Below are 12,731 nucleotides of genomic sequence, written 5' to 3'. Positions count from 1 at the left end.
ACCCAGTTTCCCCTTCAGTCAGTCTGTCCCACCAGGAAGGTTCCATAAGCCTCTTATTATTCTCCATCAGAGGGCTGCTGCTGCTGCTGCTAAGCGGCTTCAGTCGAGTCCAACTCTGTGCGATGCAATGGACTGGAGCCTACCAGGTTCCTCCGTCCATGGGACTTTCCAGGCAAGAGTACTGGAGTGGGGTGCCATTGCCTTCTCCACCATCAGAGGGCAGACAGACTTAAAACCACAATCACAGAAAACTAACCAATCTAATCACATGGACCACAGCCTTCTCTAACTCAATGAAACTATGAGCCATGCCATGTAGGGCCACCCAAGACAGATGGGTCATGGTGCAGAGTTCTGACAAAATGTGGCCCACTAGAGAAGGGAATGGCAAACCACTTCAGTATTCTTACCTTGAGAACCCCATGAACAATGTGAAAAGGCAAAAAGATAGGACACTGAAAGATGAACTCCCCAGGTCAGTAGGTGCCCAATATGCTGTTGGAGGACAACGGAGAAATAACTCCAGAAAGACTAAAGAGATGGAGCCAGAGCAAAAACAATACCCACTTGTGGATGTGACTGCTGATGGAAGCAAGGTCCGATGCTGTAAAAAGCAATATTGCATAGGAACCTGGAATGTTAGGTCCATGAATCAAGGCAAATGGGAAGTGTTCAAACAGGAGATGGCAAGAGTGAACATTGACATTTTAGAAATCAGAGAACTAAAATGGCCTGGAATGGGTGAATTTAATTCAGGTGACCATTATTTCTACTACTGTGGGCAAGAAACCCTTAGAAGAAATAGAGTAGAAATCGTAGTCAAAAAGAGAGTCATTTTGGATGCAGTCTCAAAAATGGCAGGATGATCTTTTGTTCGTTTCCAAGACAAACCATTCAATATCACGGTAATCCAAGGCTATATCCCGATCTGTAACACTGAAGAGCTGAAGCTGAACAATTCTATGAAGACCTACAAGACCTTTTAGAACTAACACCCCAAAAAATGTCCTTTTCATTATAGGGGTCTGGAATGCAAAAGTAGGAAGTCTGGAGTAACAGGCAAATTTGGCCTTGGAGTACAGATTGAAGCAAGGCAAAGACTAATATAGTTTTGCCAAGAGAAACACTGGTCATAGCAAACACCCTCTTTCAACAACACAGTAGACGAATCTACATATGGAAATTACCAGATGGCCAACACCGAAATCATATTGATTATATTCTTTCCAGCCAAAGATGGAGAAGCTCTGTATACTCATAAAAAAAGAGACCAGGAGCTGAATGTGGCTCAGACCATGAACTCCTAATTGCCAAATTCAGACTTAAAATGAAGAAAAGAGGGAAAACCACTAGACCATTCAGGTATAACTTAAATCAAATCCCTAACAATTACACAGTAGAAGTGAGAAGTAGATTTAAGGACTAGATCTGATAGAGTGCCTGATGAACTATGGATAGAGGTTCATGACATTGTACAGGAGACAGGGAGCAAGACCATCCCCAAGAAAAAGAAATGCAAAACAGCAAAATGGCTGTCTGAGGAGACCTTACAAATAGCTCTGAAAATAAGGGAAGTGAAAAGCAAAGGAGAAAAGGAAATATATGCCCATTTCAATGCAGAGTTCCAAAGAGTAGCAAGGAGAGATAAGAAAGCCTTTCTCAGTGATCAATGCAAAGAAATAGTGGAAAACAATAGAATGGGAAAAACAAGCAATCTCTTGAAGAAAATTAGAGATACCAAGGGAACATTTCATGCAACAATGGGCTCAATGAAGGATAGAAATAGTATTGACCTAACAGAATCAGAAGATATTAAAAAGAGGTGGCAAGAATACACAGAAGAACTGTACAAAAAAGATCTTCACCACCTAGATAATCACGATTGTGTGATCACTCACACTCATCTAGAGTCAGACATCTCAAGTGAGCCTAGGGAAGAATCACTCTGAATAAAGATAGTGGAGGTGACGGAATTCCAGTTGAGCTGTTTTGAATCCTGAAAGATGATGCTGTGAAAGTGCTGCACTCAACACGCCAGCAAATTTGGAAAACTCAGCAATGGCCACAGAACTGGAAAAGGTCAGTTTTCATTCCAATCTCAAACAAAGGCAATACCATAGAATGCTCAAACTACTGCACAATTGCACTCATCTCACATGCTAGTAAAGTAATGCTCAAAATACTCCAAGCCAGGCTTCAGCAATACGGGAACTGTGAACTTCTAGATGTTCAAGCTGATTTTAGAATAGGCAGAGGAGCCACAGATCAAATTCCCAACATCCTCTGGATCATCAAAAAAGCAAAGAGTTCCAGGAAAACATCTATTTCTGCTCTATTGATTTTTCAAAAACCTTACCCTGTGGATAACAGTGAACTGTGGAAAATTCTTCAAGAGATGGGAATAACAGACCACCTAACCTGCCTCTTGAGAAATCTGTATTAAGGTCAGGAAGAAACAGTTAGAAATAGATATGGAATAAGAGACTGATTCCTAATAGGAAAAGGAGTACGTCAAGTCTGTATATTGTCATTTTGCTTATTTAAGTTATATGCAGAGTACATCATGAGAAACGCTGGGCTGGAAGAAGCACATCTGGAATCAAGATTGCCATGAGAAATATCAATAACCTCAGATATGCAGATGACACCTCCCTACGGCAGAAAGTGAAGAACTAGAGCCTCTTGATGAAAGTGAAAGAGGAGAGTAAAAAAGTTGGCTTAAAGCTCAACATTAAGAAAACAAAGATCATGGCATCTGGTCGCATCACTTCATGGCGAATAGATGGAGAAACAGTGGAAACAGTGTCAGACTTTATTTTGGGGGCTCCAAAATCATTGCAGATGGTGCCTGCAGCCATGAACTTAAAAAACTTACTCCTTGGGAGAAAAGCTTTTATCAATCTAGATAGCATATTAAAAAGCAGAGACATTACTTTGCTAACAAAGTTCTGTCTAGTCAAGGTTATTATTTTTCAAGTAGTCATGTATGGATGTGAGAATTGGACTATAAAGAAAGCTGAGTGCCGAAGAATTGATGCTTTTGCCCTGTGGTGTTGGAGAAGACTCTTGAGAGTCCCTTGGACTGCAAGGAGATCCAACCAGTCCATCCTAAAGGAGATCAGTCCTAGGTGTACACTGGAAGTACTGATGCTGAAGCTGAAGCTCCAGTACTTTGGCCAACTGATGCGAAGAGCTGACTGATTTGAAAAGACCCTGATGCCATGAAAGACTGAAGGTGGGAGGAGAAGGGGACAATAAAGGATAAGATGGCTGGATGGCATTGCCGACTCAATGGACATGAGTTTGAGTAAACTCTAGGAATTAGTGCTGGACAGGGAGGCCTGGCATGCTGCCATCCTTGGGATCACAGAGTCAGACAGGACTTTGCAACTGAACTGATCTAAACTAAACTGACCAGTTTATCTGTTCACCCACTGATGGACATCTTGATTTTTTCTAAGCTCTAACAATCGAGACTAAAACTGCTATGAATACCAGTGAATATTTTTATGTGGAGGTAAGCTTTCAAGCCAAAGCCTTTGACTGTGTGGATCACAATAAACTGTGGAAAATTCTGAAAGAGATGGGAATACCAGACCACCTGATCTGCCTCTTGAGAAATTTGTATGTAGGTCAGGAAGCAACAGTTAGAACTGGACATGGAACAACAGACTGGTTCCAAATAGGAAAAGGAGTACGTCAAGGCTGTCTATTGTCACCTTGCTTATTTAACTTCTATGCAGATTACATCATGAGAAATGCTGGGCTGGAAGAAGCACAAGCTGAAATCAAGATTGCTGGGAGAAATATCAATAACCTCAGATAGGCAGATGATACCACCCTTATGGCAGAAAGTAAAGAGGAACTAAAAAGCCTCTTGATGAAAGTGAAAGAGAAGAGTGAAAAAGTTGGCTTAAAGCTCAACATTCAGAAAACGAAGATCATGGCATCTGGTCCCATCACTTCATGGGAAATAGATGGGCAAACAGTGGAAACAGTGTCAGACTTTATTTTTGGGGGCTCCAAAATCACTGCAGATGGTGACTGCAGTAATGAAATTAAAAGACGCTTACTCCTTGGAAGGAAAGTTATGACCAACCTAGATAGCATATTCAAAAGCACAGACATTACTTTGCCAACAATGGTTCGTCTAGTCAAGGCTATGGTTTTTCCTGTGGTCATGTATGGATGTGAGAGTTGGACTGTGAAGAAGCCTGAGCACCGAAGAATTGATGTTTTTGAACTGTGGTGTTCGAGAAGACTCTTGAGAGTCCCTTGGACTGCAACGAGATCCAACCAGTCCATTCTGAAGGAGATTAGCCCTGGGATTTCTTTGGAAGGAATGATGCTAAAGCTGAAACTCCAGTACTTTGGCCACCTCATGCGAATAGTTGTCTTATTGGAAAAGACTCTGATGCTGGGAGGGATTGGGGGCAGGAGGAGAAAGGGACGACAGAGGATGAGATGGCTGGATGGCATCACTGACTCGATGGGCGTGAGTCTCGGTGAACTCCGGGAGTTGGTGATGGATAGGGAGGCCTGGCGTGCTGTGATTCATGGGGTCGCAAAGAGTCAGACACAATTGAGCAAATGAATTGAATTGAAGCTTTCAAGTCCTTTGGGTAAATGTTAAGTGCTGTGATTGCTGAACTGGAATTCATAATTCATATCCATAATGCACATTCTGCTATTTTAAAGCTAAAATCCCCCCAATTATTTCATTATTTGTTTAATCTACTGATGTGTTAATGTTCACTTACATCAGCTGCTTATCTCCTTCTAGAATGTGTAAATATATCACACTTAATTTGGGTCATCAATTTTACAGTTACAAGACATCAATACAAAACAAAATATTAAGACATATATAATTCATGGGAAAAATTAAACCACTCAAAATTCAGAAGGAAATGAATTAGGAACATATATTTTACCAAAAGAATATCACTATAAGTATAAATACAATAGCCAAGGCCTTCCTATATTCTAATAATATTATTATTCAGAATATTAAAGTTCAGAAGTGGAATTTTGTCTCCATATCCTGTCATTGTTATAAAGATCAATATAAAAACATGGTATGAATTGAAAGTATAACACCAATAAATTGAAGGGAGGTTGTCTAGATTATACCCTGTCCATTACAATATTATGATTCTATATTATTTGAATCTGTTACTTTCTGCTGAGTCAGGAAGAAAAACTCAGTTGAAGGTCTATAATAAGACAAATGTGATCAAAATGTCTAATAAACAGAACAAATTGAAAGAGGGAAAACCTGCCAGACTGTGAATATAAGTATTTAAGTGCAACTGTACATAGTAAAGACTGTAAGTCAAAATGTAAAAGGGCATGGAAAACATTATATTAAAACCACTGTGCTATGTAAGTCAGTCAAGAGATACAGAGACACAGCAGTGCAAAACACCTTAGGCAAAGAAATTTACATTCCGGTATATGGATGCTGTGCCACCCTCTACATAAAAGTGACTGAACAATAATCACTGCTTGTATTTACAGTGCTTACTTTCCTGAAGGAAATGAATACTACTTCTGTATCATAGGATTATATCAACACTACAGGAATACCAGACCACCTGACCTGCCTCTTGAGAAACCTATATGTAGGTCAGGAAGCAACAGTTAGAACTGGACATGGAACAACAGCCTGGTTCGAAATGAGAAAAGGAGTATGTCAAGGCTGTATATTGCCACCCTGCTTATTTAACTTATATGCAGAGTACATCATGAAAAATGCTGGGCTGGAAGAAGCACAAGCTGGATTCAAGATTTCTGGGAAAAATATTAATAACCTCAGACATGCAGATGACACCACCCTTATGGCAGAAAGTGAAGAGGAACTTAAAAGCCTCATGATGAAAGTGAAAGAGGAGAGTGAAAAAGTTGGCTTAAAGCTCAACGTGTAGAAAACTAAGAGCATAGCATCTGGTCCCATCACTTCATGGGAAATAGATGGGGAAACAGTGGAAACAGTGTCAGACTTATTTTTCAGATCAGATCAGATCAGATCAGTTGCTCAGTCATGTCCGACTCTTTGCGACCCCATGAATTGCAGGACGCCAGGCCTCCCTGTCCATCACCAACTCTCGGAGTTCACTCAGACTCATGTCCATTGAGTCAATGATGCCATCCAGCCATCTCATCCTCTGTTGTCCCCTTTTCCTCTTGCCCCCGGTCCCTCCCAGCATCAGAGTTTTCCAATGAGTCAACTCTTCGCATGAGGTGGCCAAAGTACTGGAGTGTCAGCCTTAGCATCATTCCTTCCAAAGAAATCCCAGGGCTGATCTCCTTTAAAATGGACTGGTTGGATCTCGTTGCAGTCCAAGGGACTCTCAAGAGTCTTCTCGAACACCGCAGTTCAAAAGCATCAATTCTTCAGCGCTCAGCCTTCTTTACAGTCCAACTCTCACATCCATACATGACCACAGGAAAAACCATAGCCTTGACTAGATGAACCATTGTTGGCAAAGTAATGTCTCTGCTTTTGAATATGCTATCTAGGTTGGTCATAACTTTCCTTCCAAGGAGTACGGACTTTATTTTTGGGGGGCTCCAAATCACTGCAGATGGTGATTGCAGCCATGAAATTAAAAGATGCTTACTCCTTGAAAGGAAAGTTATGACCAACCTAGATAGCGTATTAAAAAGTAGAGATATTATTTTGCCAACAATGGTCCGTCTAGTCAAGGCTATGGTTTTTCCAATGGTCATGTATGGATGTGAGAGTTGGACTGTGAAGAAAGCTGAGAGCCGAAGAATTGATGCTTTTGAACTGTGGTGTTGGAGAAGACTCTTGAGAGTCCCTTGGGCTGCAAGGAGATCCAATAAGCCCATCCTAAAGGAGATCAATCCTGTGTGTTCATTGGAAGGACTGATGCTAAAGCTGAAACTCCAATACTTTGGCCACCTCATGCAAAGAGTTGTCTTATTGGAAAAGACTCTGATGCTGGGAGGGATTGAGGCAGGAGGAGAAGGGGATGACAGAGGATGAGATGGCTGAATGGCATCACTGACTCAATGCACATGAGTTTGATTGAACTCCAGGAGTTGTTGATGAACAGGGAGGCCTGGTGTGCTGGGATTCATGTGGTCACAAGGAGTTGGATACAACTGAGTGACTGAACTGAACTGACATTAAAAGGTAATATTTTCTGGGGACTTCTAGATCAATCTAAAATTGAAGAAAAATACAAAAATTTTCATATTATCTTCCATTTATATTTTGTCACCTGTGATCAGTTTCTTACCCCATAACATTCTCATGGCATTTTTCACTTCTGTATTCCTTAGTGAGTAAGTCAGGGGGTTTATCAAAGGTGTTCCAACTGTATAAAACACAGCTATCATCTTATCCATGGGGAAGGTAGTTGCAGGACGTGTGTAGATAAATATGCAAGGACCAAAGAACAAGATGACCACGATGATGTGGGAGATGCAGGTGGATAGGGCTTTCTTCCTCCCTTCAGCACTGTGGTTTCTCAGAGAATGCAAGATGATAGCATAGGAGAACATCAGCATGACAAAACTCACTGTACAGATAGCCCCACTGTTGGACACCAAGAGTAGGTTGGTCGCATAAGTGTCTGTACAGGCAAGTTTCAACAAAGGCTGCAAGTCACAAAAATAGTGATCTATCACATTGGGACCGCAGAAAGGCAGACTCAAGGCTAGAAGAATCTGAGCTGAAGAATGAACGCAAGACCCTACCCAGGCCACAGTCACCAAGACACCACAGACTCGATGGCTCATGAGGGTTATGTATCGAAGGGGCTTACAGATGGCCACATAGCGGTCAACAGCCATGAGAATAAGGATGAAGATCTCTAGGCAACCAAAAAAATGTGATGCAAAGACTTGGATCATGCACTCATTGAAGGAGATTGTGCTCTTTTCCCTAAGGGCATCGACAATCACTCTAGGGGCTATGGAAGTTGAGAGAAAGGTATCAGATAAAGATAAGTGGAAAAGGAAGAAGTACATTGGACTCCCAAGTGTCCTGCTGGTCTTGATGGTGGAAATAATCAGGAAGTTACCCAGTAACATCCCCAGATATAAAAACAAGAAAGTGACAAACACTATTTTCTTCCTAACAGGATCCTGTGATAACCCAAGTAGAATGAACTCAGTCACATTATTGTTCAGCTTCATGATTTCATGAATGAGATGAGGGATGAATGTGAAATGGATTATCTGCAAAAAAATAAATCAGTATATGGTGCAATATATTATATGATGGAATATTTTAAGTAAAACAACATTTGCTTATCAGGTATATTCTTTACAATAATTTATATTATATGTTTGTTTCTTAATAATAACATTTGTTCTTCAATTTGTAATGACCATTTCATAGGGTCATTATGAGTATCATATAAACTTGTGAATGTTAAACTTTCTAATAAGACTCTTTAAATACAATCCCTTGTTAGACTGGATATGATTATGATTAGTTTTATGAATATATGTAATATATGGCTCCATTTTATTATTTCCTTTGTCATGTTTTGGCCATATTCAATATATTCAGAATCCCAAGTATTGCGCATCAGTCATTATTTAGGGTATATTTGACTGCCCATGGTGGTTTATGACAGAAAGTCATACATCATCCTTAGCACCTTAAAGAATATCTTGTTCATACATACCCTTATATTTTTTCCTTTATTATACATATTGATTTTAAAAGTAGCACAAACTGTCTTCTAGATACCCTAGTTTGAAAAGAGAAAAGACATATTACTTTAAATAATCTGTTGCAACGTCCAAGCACATTTATATTTAGTCCTTGATGTATACGATGAACAGAGCGAATGATCTCTGTTATTTGATAATATTTCAAAAATACCTATTACTCTTTTTTCATTCTCCAGTCTTGGAAAAGTACATTTTAAGCACTCATATTTCCTGAAGTTACATTTCAAAATGACTTCCTGAAGTTAAATTTCTAAATGAAAGAGAATTTATTAATTAATAGCTTATGTTTTAAAAATTCAAGCTTTTACCTAAGCTTGTTAAACCTGAGGTGGTTTTCTTTTATTGGAGGATGTCACCTGGCAGTTGGTCTAGGACCTGATCATGGTTATATTCCCAGTAGAGATTGTATTCTCAGGTACCTGAAAACCTCACATTGCTGGAAAAGCAGGAAAACAGAAGAGGAAGGGTAATGTAATTTTCCAAAAGAGTCATAATAAATAACAACTGACTTCTTCATTCAGTTTGTTTTTGTCCTGGCAAATAATTATTCAACGTAAAATGTCCCTTCTTTGGATGAAGATTTCTGTTTTCACATTTTATAAGAAATATTATCATGGGGTCATTTCCAAGAACACCTTTTTTCTTTAGTTCTTTGTTATGAAGATGATGCTGGCAAGTGGCACTATATGCAAGTATAAATAGAAAATGAAATGTTATGCATTTAAATATCATCTGGAAGACTTACTTATTCCATTGTTCCTCTCCTCAATCCATCCAACCTTCAATGCATGTCTTGAAAGTTGTGAACAGCCAAAGTGCAGATTATGACAGACTAGCTAGGGACAAGATTTCCTTTCAATATATTTTTCTCTCTCATGGTGAACTTTCTTCTCTTCAACAGAGATGAATATCCCTTATTCCTGGAAAAAAAAAAAAACTGTTCAGAATATATCTAATAAAGTTACTCAATTTGGGTTTTCAAATATTAAAAAAATCTCTTTCAACTCGCATAATCTTTAACTATAAGTAAATTGAATCTTGATATATTAATCATTACAATAGCTCCTCCTTTCCTTCATTGGTTTTAAAGAGTGATGTACCATAACATATTTAACACTTGGAAATATGCTAATCATTGGAAATAAGGTGATGTGAAAGTCTATTTCATGTCAATATTCCTTGACATCGGTCACTGCTTTGAGTGTTATAGTTTTGGGTTTGTATGTTGTCAAACGTATTTTCCTATTATTTTCCAGGACAAGTTTATCTCTCTTTTCACATTTGAACTTGTATATTTAAGATAACTTGAGAATCATAAACATATATCATCATTAACTTGTTAATAATCATGTGTCCTCATCAAATATTTAATCAGTAGTTTCAGAAAGACATTAAATGTCTCCACTCACATCTACAGCCATAAAGTCCATTTTTGTGCATTTAAGTCCCAAACAATTCAAACTACTTTAGTCACTAATTTATTTGAAAAATACTGTGTCCTCAGGCATCAGTACATTTCAGTGATTCCCCTTGCATCTTGAAAAAGGGGATTTTAACCTATTTTGTAATATACAATACTTCATGACCTAGACTATGGAGACTATAATTCTCAAGTGAACTATATCAAAGCCTTTATATGATCAGGGTGTATTCATGATGCAATGTGAGATGTAAAAGTAGTAGATACATCATGTGAAATCTCTATAATGTAAATAATGTAGCAGCCAAAGATGAAAAATAGATGTAGAATATCCAAACTCACCTTGTTCTCTTCTTTTTTCCTGGAGTGTCCTTCCATTTCTAGCTGTTTCAACCTTCTGGGAACTTCAAACCAAATTTCTGAGAAATATCCTCTAGCTAGCCTTCAGATATTTCCTGTGAGAAAGGAAATCCACTCTTTTGCTCTCTAAAGCCTTTATCTATAATTTTCTTATAGTATTAACCTTATTGCTTATAATAAGTATATGTAGGCTTACTTTAGCTTTCTTCCTGGAATGAGAATATCAGAAAACTACATGTTCTTTGAATATCATTCTCCACAGTTCCAACACAATGCTTTGTACACTGTAGTTGCTCAGTAAGAGCTTTTAACTTGATCATTTCCTATAACTCCATAAAAGGTAACATTTACCTCATTGTTTTCACATTATGTTGGTTACAAAGTCACAGTGTTATTAACTTATAGGGATCATCTATTATGTAGAGTAGGTAGACAAATATGTTCTAATTTTACATAGCCAAGAAGAAGGAAGAAAACAAATATAATTTATCACTTAACTGTTAGCAGAGTCTCTGAATTAGTATTATCTGCCTGTCCTTTTCTGTTACCAACTTTCTTAAAGAATACTGAAAAAAAAAAAAAAATACATACACAAAGCAACAGTGGTTCCTCTCTGCTTTCCAGAGGGACTATTTTCAGACTTAATGATGTAAGTTTTTAGCATCGTAGAGAGTTTATTCCCTAAAGTTTCTTTTCAGTCAAATTCATCCCAGATGTAATAACCTCAATGTTAGGTTTATCCAATTAGCCTGTTAAGAACAGCAAGTTAATCCACCTTGTACTCAGGAACCAGATCAAACAAGGATTTGTAGTTATTATATTTTCCTTGGTCTAAAAAAAAAAAAAAAAAAAGGGAAGAAGAGGAAAAAGACAGAGTAGTGGAGAACAGGAATAAGAAACTATGTTACTGGTAGGAGAGAAAGTGGGCCACCAAGAAACTACTATGCTCCCACAAGTGCCTTAATTACCCACCCCTGCATTAGGAAACAAAATCTTTAAGCCCTGATAATTTTTTGTTGTTGTTGTTGGTAACTACAATCCAGGGAAACCACTATGGTGCTTGAAAACATAAGTTCTATGATATGGGATCCAGATATTCCCTATCAAGGAACTACAGTCATAAAAAAAGAATAAATTTTGTCATTTACAGCAATGAATGAATGGTACTGAAATATATTATGCTAAGTGAAATAAGTCATACAGAGAAAGACAAATGCTATATGATATTACTTATATATGGAATCTAAATAACAAAGCAAGCTAATAATGGATACAACAAAAAAGAAATGTACTCACAAAAGTAAAGAACAAACTATTGGTTAGCAATGGGGGAGGGAAGGAGTTAGGGGCAAGAAAAAATAGAGGACTGAGATACCAACTATTATGTATAAGATAAATAAGCTACAAGAATACATTTTGCTACATAGGGAATTTAGTCAATATTTTATGATAACTATAAATAGGAGTATAATCTTTAAACCCTGTGAATCACCATGTTATGTGTCTGTAATGGATGTGAGAGTTGGAGTATAAAGAAAGCTGAGCACTGAGGAATTGATGCTTTTGAACTGTGGTGTTGGAGAAGACTCTTGAGAGTCCCTTGGACTGCAAGGAGATCCATCCACTCCATCCTAAAGGAGATGAGTCCTTAATATTCATTGGAAGGACTGATCTTGGAGCTGAAACTCCAATACTGTGGCCACCTGATGCAAAGAGCTGACTCACTGGAAAAGAGCCTGATGCTTGGAAAGATTGAAGACGGGAGAAGGGGAAAACAGAGGATAAGAGGATGACAGAGGATGAGATGGTTGGATGGCATCACCAACTCAATGGACATGGGTTTGGGTGGACTCTGGGAGTTGGTCATGTACAGGGAAGCCTGGCGTGCTGCGGTTCATGGGGTCACAGAGTCAGACACGACTGAGCGACTGAAGTGAACATACAATATTGTACATTGTTAACTGCGTTTAATTAAAAAAAAAAGATGTAAAAACTTCTTTAGTAGGCTCTAATCGTTTATACCTGACAAGAGTATTTTCTTTCTTGAATAACTGAATCTTGAATTTCCTCTGAGAAAATATGAATAGAACTTCTTAATTTTTCACTATACAAGCTTTTAGTGATATTATTTCACAAAGTTTGGAATATGATTCTCACTAGCTTGTTTAGAAACATTTACCCCAGGCTGTAATATTTGTGTTGGGGATCTATCAGCAAATAAGATAGAGTCATTACT

The 12,731-nt window shown here is 38.3% G+C and overlaps 1 protein-coding gene across 1 annotated transcript; it reads right to left on the bottom strand.

Annotated features, from left to right (window-relative positions):
- Positions 1 to 7,236: 7,236 nt before the first annotated feature.
- Positions 7,237 to 8,169, bottom strand: LOC139176149 (olfactory receptor 4C16-like). Its single transcript, XM_070767594.1, has one exon. It carries the CDS (start codon positions 8,167 to 8,169, stop codon positions 7,237 to 7,239), a length of 933 nt encoding a protein of 310 aa, XP_070623695.1.
- Positions 8,170 to 12,731: the final 4,562 nt, after the last annotated feature.

Source organism: Bos indicus, chromosome 15 (assembly GCF_029378745.1).
Source record: "Bos indicus isolate NIAB-ARS_2022 breed Sahiwal x Tharparkar chromosome 15, NIAB-ARS_B.indTharparkar_mat_pri_1.0, whole genome shotgun sequence".
Classification (NCBI taxonomy): Eukaryota; Metazoa; Chordata; class Mammalia; order Artiodactyla; family Bovidae; genus Bos; species Bos indicus.
Note: the sequence above shows the minus strand (reverse complement) of the source record. Positions and strands in the feature narration are given on the sequence as shown.